General features: G+C 38.0%; 1 protein-coding gene across 1 annotated transcript; it reads right to left on the reverse strand.

Annotated features, from left to right (window-relative positions):
* Window positions 1–537: 537 nt before the first annotated feature.
* On the reverse strand, window positions 538–9,366 carry tagln3a (transgelin 3a). Its single transcript, XM_081365702.1, has 5 exons — window positions 9,209–9,366; window positions 8,500–8,710; window positions 6,514–6,688; window positions 3,265–3,367; window positions 538–1,575 (listed from the first exon to the last, which is right to left on the reverse strand). Exons 2-5 carry the CDS (start codon window positions 8,677–8,679, stop codon window positions 1,392–1,394), a joined length of 642 nt encoding a protein of 213 aa, XP_081221828.1. The 5' UTR covers window positions 8,680–8,710; window positions 9,209–9,366; the 3' UTR covers window positions 538–1,391.
* Window positions 9,367–11,991: the final 2,625 nt, after the last annotated feature.

An 11,991-nucleotide genomic window follows, 5' to 3' on the forward strand; every position in this document is an offset into this window, starting at 1 on the left:
TAAATAGTTACTGTAAATGTGGTCGGATTGAAAGGAGTAATGCAGACCTGAAGTAATCCGATCGGGGGGGGGGGGGGGGGATAAGCATGTAAATGCTTGAATCTTACTATTTTCTCAATCTGATAATTATTATTACAGTTATTATATTGTTTGTTATACTTTGGAACACAAGTAATGCACATGTAAATTAATATGTAAATCAGATTGCAAAGTTTTAAGTTCACATAAATAACTTTTAGAAGCTGAAATCGGATTGGATTCATACGGTTAACAAAATTTGTGCATGTAAACATACCTAATGAAAAAACGACTACATTCCATTACATTTAAAACTAAATCACCTAAAACTAATACATTTACCAAATAAATAATGAAAAATAGTCAGAAGTGTGATATAAGTGTAAATTAAATTTAAGACTATTAATTTTTTCTAACAAATAAATGAAGTGGATTTAAAATCAAACCACAAAAATAAAAATAAGAAACATTGACCTAAATAGCCAAACATCTTCAATCATGACAATTGGAAAGTTTTTTGATTGTCAAAGGTTCTGTATATAGATAAAACATGACGCTCCACAAAAAAATTATGGTGTAATCAGCAATACAATCTTAGCATCATAAGCACATTTACTTTACATGCACGTTAGTTAATGCATAAAATTTGAAAACAGATTTCATAAACCACAATTTTTGTATCAATTTGACGTGATATTGACTCTTCAGAACACTTTTTCTTTTCTCACATCTCTGGAATGTATAGCATCAGTTCTTTACAGTGACATCAGAAACATTTTGCACGACAATAACATTTTGGCCGTGTTCTGGTAGCAGGAACAGTAACCTTTGTAGTTAGATGGTATACATCAATAATAGTGTACATTTGACAGCAATAGCACAGCATCACCTCGACCAAATACATTTATGTCTTGACACACACGTACATATGGCTTTAAGTTAAAAATAGACTTTTCTTTTGAATGTTCCTATTGCACAGCATGCATGATTCCCAGGACACTATACCTTGAGTTGCTTTGGGCCAAATATGCAATTGTAAATGGACGTTAGATCTTCAAGAGGTACCAGATTGTCAGCTTACAATTTGTAAAGGGCTACACGTTTAATAGTTGAGTATTTAATGTAGTTGATACCAATATTCAATTTATTTTGCACATATTGGAGTTAAAATCTGGAGCTTGCCTGAGAAACAATAACAGACGGCACTGGTGCATTGTGGGTGAAGGGACAACACTCTAATGTGTGTAATACTAGGACTGGTTTAAGCGCAACTTTAGTTCACTGTATATCTATACACATGTACACATTCCTCCTACAACTGGAGCGCTAGTTTCGGCTCCAGTCGAGATTTTAAATATCAGACGGGTTAGTGTTTAGGGATTGCTCTGATCTCCATTGTGTCGAGGAGAGTCGTACCGCATGATTTGCCGCGGGGTGCCGTACCCTGACATGCCAGCTTGAGATGCTCCACGATTGCTTCCCATCTGCATCCCGATAAGACTCCGGCCTTGACGCAGCTGCTCCTCTGAAAACTCCCGCTTGTGGCCCTTGGTTTTCCTAAAACACAATTCAAAATATTTAGATGCAAAAAAGTGTGTTCTTAGAGGACGCATGAGATGCAGTAGCTGTGTTTGATTTGATTAATCCAGACTTTTGACTACTGGAATAAAGTCTGGTCCGGTTTGCAGACAAAGATGGCTAGGAAATTACAGGGAAACATCTGTGCTTTTGTAAACGCAAAAGAAAATGTCTGAATGTTTCGAAATGATGAACGTCACCAGTAATTATTCCTCCTTCATAGGTGCTCATTGGCCTTTTGTAATGTCACGAATGTAAGCATTAAACCACTGTGAATGTCCCACTGCTTATTATGTAATTGAAAAGAGGTCTTTGCAATCTAATAAAATCTTCTGCTCATGAAAGACGTAATAAAAAGGCTACGGAAGCCCAATTAGCCGCAACATAAAAGAACATGCTTTAGGTAATCATAACTATGACATAAAAACCTGAAATTATGAAAGAATAAGTCATTATTACATAACAGTTGACCTTATGATATTAAAGTCATTATTATGAGATAAAAGTCGAAGTGACTAAAAGTCAATTATGAAAAAGTCAAAAGTAGGACAAGTCCACACCGATCCATTAAAAAGTCACTATGAGATAAAAAGTTGATATTATGAAATAAAAATTCTTTAATTATGTATATAATATTATGACATACTATATTATAATTATGAGATCAAATGTTTTTTTTTTATATGTCATAGTGCTGCCCACAAGGCTATGGCTCTGAAACAAAAGCTTATTTTAACTTAGTATATCATAAATTGGCACTTACGGTACCAGTGATTATTTGAATTGAAAATAAGCCCTCCTTTCATTTTTAACACATCAGCAGTTCTTACAGAACGTCTCTCGCACTGTTTACACTCTAATTAGCTACATTACTTTATGCACGATCGATTTAAGGCCAGCCAGACAGCCTCTGCACAGACTACACAAACCAGGTACAAATAAAACTAGTTGACTGACTGATTCATCTGAATTTAGACTCGATTTGTTTGCACACTGTTGGCAATTCTGCAAGCTCTTAAAGGGATGGTTCGGAGTAAAATCAACCCAGGGTCCTTTGCACCATGACCTCGAGCCAAACACCCCCCAGAAGCCTTTTTTCCCCTTGGTTGAACATTATTAAAGTTAGAGCTTATTTAGAGAAATCAGCCGGATGGCTTAATGCAGGCGCTAATGGATCCAAGTTTGTATCTTGTAAATTACCCCACTAATAATGCTATTTGTACTACTGTAGAAGTTTGGTAGCATTCTGGGCATTATTAGTGGGGTAATTTACGAGATACACCCTTGGATCCATTAGCGCCTGCACTAAGCCATCCGGCTGGTATCTCTAAATAAGCTCTAACTTTAATAATGTTCGATCAAGGGAAAAAGGCTTCTGGGGGGTGTTTGGCTCGAGGTCATGGTGCAAAGGACCCTGGGTTGATTTTACTCCGAACCATCCCTTTAAGTGATTGGATAAATTCTGATTAGATCAACTTTCGGTTTGTACACTGATAAAGCTTCAAAAGACAGAATCAAGAAAGTGATTAGAAATACACTGGCAAGTAAAGATAAATGAGAATGAAAACGTTTTACACCAGCAGAGAAGGCTTTGCTGGCCCTGATCGGGTCTCAGTCCATCCCTGGGCAGAGTGCAAATGAGTAACACCCTTTCTCTGTCCAGCTCACCTGTGAAACCAGTCTTTGTCCCCGCGGTAATGTCCATCATCCTTTGTGAGAGCTTCACTTCCCAGAGCCGTCAGTGTCCTCTGGACCGCAGCCATGTCCTTTCCTTTAAAACAGACCGAAAGGCTCATGAACAAGATTTCGGTGACAACGCCTGGCAGAGGCATCTTGTAATTTCCTTTATACACCATGTTAATGACAGCAGAACCTGATTTCCTAGATCGACATCTTTGTTGATCCTGGACCAACTTTCCAATCAACAGATTTGAGGGACAAGTTTAGAGTTATGTCAAGTTTAGGCTTAAAGCCAGCGTTATGTGCGTCTACATTAGTGTTATTCACCATCATTTTACTCTGATTTTAGAGGTAACTTATGGGTATGGGTATGGTTTATGGGTAGGGATATGGACTACATTTTCGGACAGGAATGTTGTTCCAGGATAAGCAAAATATGTTTACCCAGGAACGTGTTTAACTCGGCTAAATCCTATGCTCATTTCCAGATAACATAAATGCTTCAAAACAGTATACATCACCTAGGAGGAGGTTAACAAACTTAGCACTTAACAAGTTACTGTAAGTTTTTGTACCATACCTAAGAGTTAATGTAAGTTATGTTTAATATAAAGGTTAATGTACAGTCAACAAAATAAACCCTGACAGGGTGATCTTGATCCCAGTGCAAAGCTGAGGTGTTATGTAAATAATTCATGATGATATAGTGGAAAATGTATTTAAAGGGGTCATGAACTGCATTGTTTTATTATTTTTTATTACACGGCTCTGTGGAATACTTGATTCTGATTGGTCAATAGTGCCATCCAGCGGTACGTTATTCCCAGATAACAATCGCTGAAAACAGAAACACAGGCTCATCCGGGTCACTGAAGTCAGCAGCGCTATACGCCTGCTAGGAACGGTTTTTCTTTGTGGAAGTTTTGCATTTGGTGAGCTAATAAAATATTAAATCTCAGTCGAATCAATATTTTGTGTACAGTTATGCCATTCAGTATCGTGGACTCGTTCTCTCTTGTTTCATACAAACGCAGCTGCCGCCATTTTGTGAATATTGTTTTGTACACTGCTGGATTATGAGATACAAACAGATACACTGCTGGATTATGAGATGAAATCAATATATCTTATCCCCATAATTATTTATGTGGCGACATGCTGTGTAATAAGTGATATGAATGACTGTATACCGTATCTCTTAAATGTCCGTCTAGTTTGAACTTTCCGCGCTGCAATTGCTCTCTCCGCGGAAGCTTTGCGTTTAAAGACCTAATCAAATATTTCAACTCAGATCAATATTTCGTGTCTAATTATTTACTTATGTGGCAAGTAGCCGTGTAATAAGCAGGATAATGTACATCCAGCCGGTGGTTCTCTCAAAATAACCCTTCAGGCGGATCAAGACCTCCGCTTCACGTCCTCATCATCCTGTCAGGGGTTATTTTGAGAGAACCACCGCCTGGAGGTAAATTATCCCTTACATAATGTTTCCTGGGGTACACTTTTAATGTTAGATTGATTTTTACTTCAAAAATTACTTCATAATTTAGAAATAAAAGGCATTTTTCCTAGCCTGATTTTAGCCTCTGAATTGAACGCTCTGTTTGAAGGGGTGTGTCTGTGCGAGACTTCAGTTTAAATGCCCACTGCTGTGATTGGCTGTGAGACTTCAGTTTAAACGGCCACTGCTGTGATTGGCTGTGAGACTTCAGTGTAAACGCCCACTGCAGTGATTGGCTGTGAGACTTCAGTGTAAACGCCCACTGCTGTGATTGGCTGTGAGACTTCAGTGTAAACGCCCACTGCAGTGATTGGCTGTGAGACTTCAGTGTAAACGCCCACTGCTGTGATTGGCTGTGAGACTTCAGTGTAAACGCCCACTGCAGTGATTGGCTGTGAGACTTCAGTGTAAACGCCCACTGCTGTGATTGGCTGTGAGACTTCAGTGTAAACGCCCACTGCTGTGATTGACTGTGAGACTTCAGTGTAAACGCCCACTGCTGTGATTGGCTAACAGCTTTACATATGAAATAGCTAGTATTACATGTGGAACTCTCTCGAAAACTTTTAGCACGTTTTTACTATTACAGCTCTCAATGTTAACTACTCGTGAAATGTGATAATTATAGCATTACAATTACATCTATGGCATTATATTTAGATCGTGGCAGCGATCTCGTCATTGCAACTCGATTTCTGCACACTAACGAATGCTTTCAACATAACTAACAGTGCAAACACAAAGTAAATAAGAGATTTGTTGATTATTCTGGACTCGCACGGTTATTTTGGCGCAAGTCCAGAACTCAGTCACTGATAAACACGCACTGTTTGAGTTCCAGCTATTGTGAACGGAGCGTTCTTTAATCGCTTTCTATACTGTATATAATTCAATCAGTTTAAATAACTGATTATTTACACCATACTAAGAGAAACAATGTGAAGTTCTGGTCTGGTCACAGGCATTAGAATGAACAGGGTTACCAAAGAATCCAGTGAAATGTACTGAATACGAATAAATAATGTTCGACTGAGACATTCACATTGTTGAAAATAAATATCCACATTCCTAGCATAAGGATCCTTTGGAGGGTAATGTTATTATTAGTCCAGTGTGTGACACTAACTCCAGTGGGCGGGGCCTAAGCTGATCTTCCTCTGCAGAGGCGGTCTTTCACTGCCTTATTACGTCACGAAGAGGCATATTCCAGGACGAGTCGTTCGCTGGGCATGGTAACAATAAAAGCTGATTTTGGACTAACAAGGAAGTTTTCAGTCCTGAAACTTCTCAGGATATTCTTTATAATATGATGACGTCTTATATGTCAAAATCTCAAGGAAAATTTTATTTCTCAGTTCATGAGTCCTTTAAATGTAAATGTAACTTTATTCTACTGACTTTCTACAGTACATTTGGGGCAGTAAGTGTTTTTGAAAAAGGTCTCATTCTCACAGAGGCTGCATTTATTTGATCAAAAATATAGCAAAAACATTAATATTGTGAAATATTTTTACACTTTAAAATCTAACATATTTGAATATGATTTAAAATATAAACTAATTGAACCATCAATACCAATAATTTTTTTTTATTTTAAGTGTATATTCAAACAAACTGTTGTGTGCGAGTGTGTGTGTATGTGTGTGTGTGTGTGTGTGTTTGTGCATGTGTGTGTGTGTGTGTGTGTGTTTGTGCATGTGTGTGTGTGTGTGTGTGTGTGTGTGTGTTTGTTTTACCTTCCCAAAGGTCAACAGTTTGGAATATGTCTCCCCTGTTAACACCATATTCTTCAGCAGCCTGCAGGAACTGAGAAATCTTCTCCATTTGTTTAAAGACCATTTTAGTTTCTGTAATTTTCTTAATTGGTTCCTCACCGCTGGGGTATAGACTGTTGATGAGCCGGCAGAGAATCTGGGATGGGGTTAAGAGAGGGAAGGGAGAAAGGAGGAACATAATCATTTAGGTTGTGTCAGATTCTTAGTCCTAGTGATGACTAAAGCTTCGCGTCCGGTCCTGATCACCCTGTCAGGGTTTATTCTGCGATAACAATCTGCTGGATTTACTTTATACCATACGTAACAAATTTAACTGGGGAGTCGGAGTTGACAGATTTCACAGAAAATGGCACAGTCAGTGTATTATGGGCAGAGATTTTTTAGCTTCAGACTTCAATTCCATCCAGTCAGAGGATATCAGACATGTTTGATATTTTTAGCCGATTTTAGAACACGTATTGTTTTCATTTGTCATGCGTCTCCTATATGATTCCCCGTTTTTCTCTGTAACAATTTACAAAGTCAACAAGTGTATGATGCCTTTAGATGTTAATGCTTACATGCCAATTCAACAATTGTAAGTTGTGTGGTATCAAGACAATTTCATGGCAACACAGTACGTTCTAATACTTGTACACTGTCTCATTACTTATTCAAAAATGTGTACTTTTCCATCATCAGCAAAGTGAATGCTTTTAGTGCAAAGTATCTGAAGTGGGATGCAACCATAAATTTAAACTAATGCCCTGTTTACACCTGGTATTAAGATGCGTTTTGGTCAATCGGATCACAAGTAGACGAGGGAGACACATTCCCGTTTACACCTGGTGTTTTAATCCGTCTCTTTTGTCCACTTTCAACCACTTCTGTCCTGATTTCTTCGAGGGGAGGGTCTATGGGCGGGTAAATGTATGTTTTTTTTAGATAATTCAATCTAATGGACAAAATAAGCTCACGCAATTTACATATGAACACGACCGGAGAAGACTGAAGAACATACGGAGAGCATCAGCTTTAGTTTCTGCTCTGACAGCCACAAGATCACGCCGAACGCTGTGAGTGTGTGTTAGAAATCAGGAATGCTGAGAGAACATTGTGCTTGGTACATTTTTCCTCTTCAACCCAAACTTGAGTCTCCAGCCGACAAAGTTTAAATCCCGTCTGGCTAGAGCTCTTCCCATAATGTTCACGCATTAGTTCAGTAGACGGAGAGTAGACGGTCTTCTGTGTCTGTTTGAACACATTCGACCACATGAGCGTTTCCACTACGAAAGCAATCCGGTCTAATGCATTTTCAACTACCTCTGGAAGTGTTCAAAAGTGGACAAAAGACGTTTTAGACCCCGTTTACACCTGTATTTAGCGTCGTCCACGTGATCCGATCGATCGTAAACAGGGCCAAATGTGCAAAAATAATCTTGAATTCATCAACACACGACAACGCTGTAAAAAAAAATTTAACGTAAAAAATAAAATAAAAACATTTTTGGAGAATGTTTATAAGAATATACAATTTCAGTCTTTCTACTTGAAAATGTTACATTTATTCAATGTGTTACTTGCCATTTCTTTGTAATTATTTGTGAAGTTTACTAGCAATTTGAGAGAATATTGTTTCTAAACCAAATTTTTCACAAATGTTTTTCTGTGTAGTGTCATAATCATCGTTCTTAAAATAACCTTTTTCTTAGTGTGAAGAACATTTTAATAATCTATTCTAAATAATCTTTTTCCACTATAGAACGTTTTGTGCTTTTAGTTGTTAAAGGTTCTTCATGGAACCAGACGCCAATAAGGAACCTTTATTTTTAAGTGTGTATGTAATGACAAATGTTGTGTTGTTTCAGGCTCCCCTTGTTAAAAATGAGTCGCATTAATATAACCAAGGTTACTGGCATGTTCGATCTAGAATTTAAGTTCCTTCCCCATTCCATTTCCAGCACATACTGTTCCACTCGTGAGCCATTTCTGGAAGTTCTGTTTGCCAGGTTCAGGTCGCTCCAAGTCGTCACCACACTGGATCAGGATCCATTCCACAAGCCGAGCCTCCAACTCCACATTATACTTCTGGTCAATCTTCTCTTGGACCTCACGGCTGAGCCCATAGCTTGGTCCCCTGTTTGCCATGGCATTAACACTGACCTGCAGTGGTGATAATCTGAAACACACACACACACACACACACACACACACATATGTCTGAATAGACTAGGTTTTATTTTCAAACACTATATACCTGTAGACTATGTAAAATAGATTAGAGCATTGGCTACTGCTTACTCTGAGACTATAACCCTATTGACAAAGATTTTTGTCCGTGTTTAACTGGAGCTAAATGGTCTAAATTGATCAATTTGATAACGCCATACAAAAAAAACGGATGTTGTTTTTTTTTATCTTCCATTGGTTTCCATGCAACACACGTCGAGTCACTCCGAAACATTAACGAGCAAAATCATCATATTATTTGCGCTGTTTTAAATCGACTACAATCCCAATTTGATCGAGATTATCAACAACAAACTGACCAAAACGCCAACTTGAGCCTGACGCACTCTAGTAAAAAAATGACAGTATGCAACTGCGCATCACTAACTGATTGTGTAATGCAGTCTAATTTTCCGACAATGCAGTGAGACATTGTGCATCTACTCACTATGATGGAGGCTGTTTGTTGTTTTCCTCGCCCGTGTAATGTCCGTCTGTTGGCACCATGGATGAGCACTCGAAGGGCCAGTGAGGGGGAGGGAGGGAGGGACTGGAACCAGCTCAGCATCCGTCAAACCAGAGCATCACGCGTGCTCGCTGATGGAGAGAGGGTTGGCTAGGAGCTGGACAGTAAGTGTTACGTAAAACTCAAGGTTGCGCGCATCATTGGCTTGACATGCCAAGAAGAATGAAGAATGGAAGAATGGCTTGTGTGCATATTAAAGCATCACATCAGTGTGTGTACATGAAAAGCAGGCCATGAAGAACACGGTCTCTATGCCATATATGCAGTCGGGCATGATGCAATAAGGGCACGCGTGAGATGATGTCATCTTTACTTTATTGTAATAAAATCTATGCTCAAATGCAGAAATGTTTTACTCTTCTGAAATGCTGAATTGGTAATATTTCTAAAGCAATTTTCAATGAATACAACAAAGGTGTAAAATGCACAATTTATTGTTATTAACTGCAAAAGCGCTCTGTCTTTACATTCAATTGAATATATCTAAATATGAAGTTGGCAAATAATACATCTTGATAAACTTTTTTTGCATTAAAACAGTAAAAAAAGGGAAAGTATAGTCAGTTGCTGACATGGTCTCCATTTCTAGTTGTTTTTTTTTTGTTTTGTTTTTATTACATTTTGATTTTTTGCATGTTACACCACATAGCTATAAGGAAGGCTAAAAGTGCCACAATTCACTTCAAAATTAAGAAATAAACGACCAATTTTAAAAAAAATGTAAATAAATAAATGTTCAAATTGAAAAAAAAACATTTATTTATTCACATATTATTTTCGAGAAAAAAATTAATAAAATAATGAATTGCTAAATAATTTTTATTCAACTTTTTACATTAAAATTGCTTTTTTTAAATGTGTTTTCCAATGACTTTTCTTTATCTCAAAAATATTTAATAATTACTTAATAAACCAATAATTGATTTATTTTAATTTTATTTTAAAGTGGCTCTCCTAGTCCTCCATTCTGCATACGGTAAAAAGCCTTGCTGCAAACTAATTAATTGTAATCTCTGAGAGAACTCTATGCAAAAAATATTGGCTGCTGTCCTGCCCACATCCCTTAGATCAGCAAAGCAGCCTCAGCACTCTCCATTGACTTAATCAGTCAATGGGTTTGTCCATATCAATCACTGTTGGCCCGTGTGTGCATCCAGCTGTGCTCTTACATTCCTCAGCATATCCATGTAGAGCCTATTGTTCTCACTATGGAGAGAAAAAAATGACTTTCATTTCTTTGTTATTGCATTGCACTTTTGTTTTCGCAGTCTTATCATAGAGTACTTGGGATACTCACTCAGCCAGAGAACGGTCAAATACCAGGTTTCCCATGTCCATATAGTATTGAGCATTTGCTCTCAAATCAGTCCAGTATTCATTTGCCTGCATTCCACATAGACATCATGTTCCAGAAATAATATCACTAATTAGGCTACTTAATTTCATTAGAAACATTTTATTCATTCTATTCAATCTATTGCACCATACTTTAATTTGCTTTAATCACTTTCCTTATGTCATTTTAAATACAGGCTAACATTCTGACTGCTGATGTCTTAAAGGTGCAGTGAGCGATTTCTGCTTTAGAGAGTGGTTTGGACCGAGCAGCACAACACACTTGTAGCCAATCAGCAGTAGGGGGCGTGTCCAATCGTGATAGGGGAGGAGAGAGAGTGAGCAAGACTGATAAAGAGACAAGGGTGCGTCCGAAATCGCATACTCTCTTATTTCGAATTAGTAATTACTTCACGGCTGCTAAAAAAGTATGTTATTAAAGTATGAATGTGTGTAGTATGAATGCAATCTGAACTTACTACATTCGCCATTTTGTCATTATAATGTGACCTCCCAGCGTCAGTTGCGTCGCCTCACTGCCATTCATAAATCCTCTCCCGTGGCCTCATGGGATAGTGAAGTGTCCATCACATGCACATTCAAAATCTCGCCAGAAGTACTAGGTCATCAAGGGACTTTTTCCCTACTCTTTTATGAGGACTGTGACATACTTCATTTGTCACATACTGTTTTTCGCCTACTATATATAGGAAAGTATGCGATTTCAGACATCCACTCTTGCATTGCATGTTAAAGCTACACTGTGTAATTTTTTAAGTTGATTCTTAGCAAAAAACACTTTGTTCTTTCAAAATGATATGTGCTCATTAATGTGTAATTACTTCTACCACCTAATCAAGTATTCTCGTAAGCGTAGAATCTGCCATTTAGAATACATATGAGCGAGTCTCTCGAATGGCGGCAGCCATGTTGCACCTCCATCTTGAAAATACATTAGCCACAGAGGGACATACCTGGAAATTCAAGCTTCGCCTCTCGCGTTTTTACACTCAGTGACACCGTGACGAATGCAAGGGGGAGATTACTCGCGACTGCCGGCAGATTTGAAATAATACGGCCACTGTAGGAGTTAAAACTAGGGGTGGGCGGATCGATCCTGAAGTATCGATACTATCGATAGTGACGTGGTATCGAAAATGATCGATACTCACATAAAAATATGAATCCAAATGTGTGGGGTTTTTCTACCAGTAATTTTTATTAATTTAGCACGCAATTCAGTGCGTAAAATAAGCTTCTAAGTGGAAAAATAAGCGAATGTTAGCTGATAATTGTGTAGGATAGAACTTTTTCTCCTAGTCATCTGGATACAAGATGAAACCAATCAATCACTCACACTCACACAGGCC

This window comes from Scardinius erythrophthalmus, assembly GCF_964197995.2.
Source record: "Scardinius erythrophthalmus genome assembly, chromosome: 5".
NCBI classification, from domain to species: Eukaryota; Metazoa; Chordata; class Actinopteri; order Cypriniformes; family Leuciscidae; genus Scardinius; species Scardinius erythrophthalmus.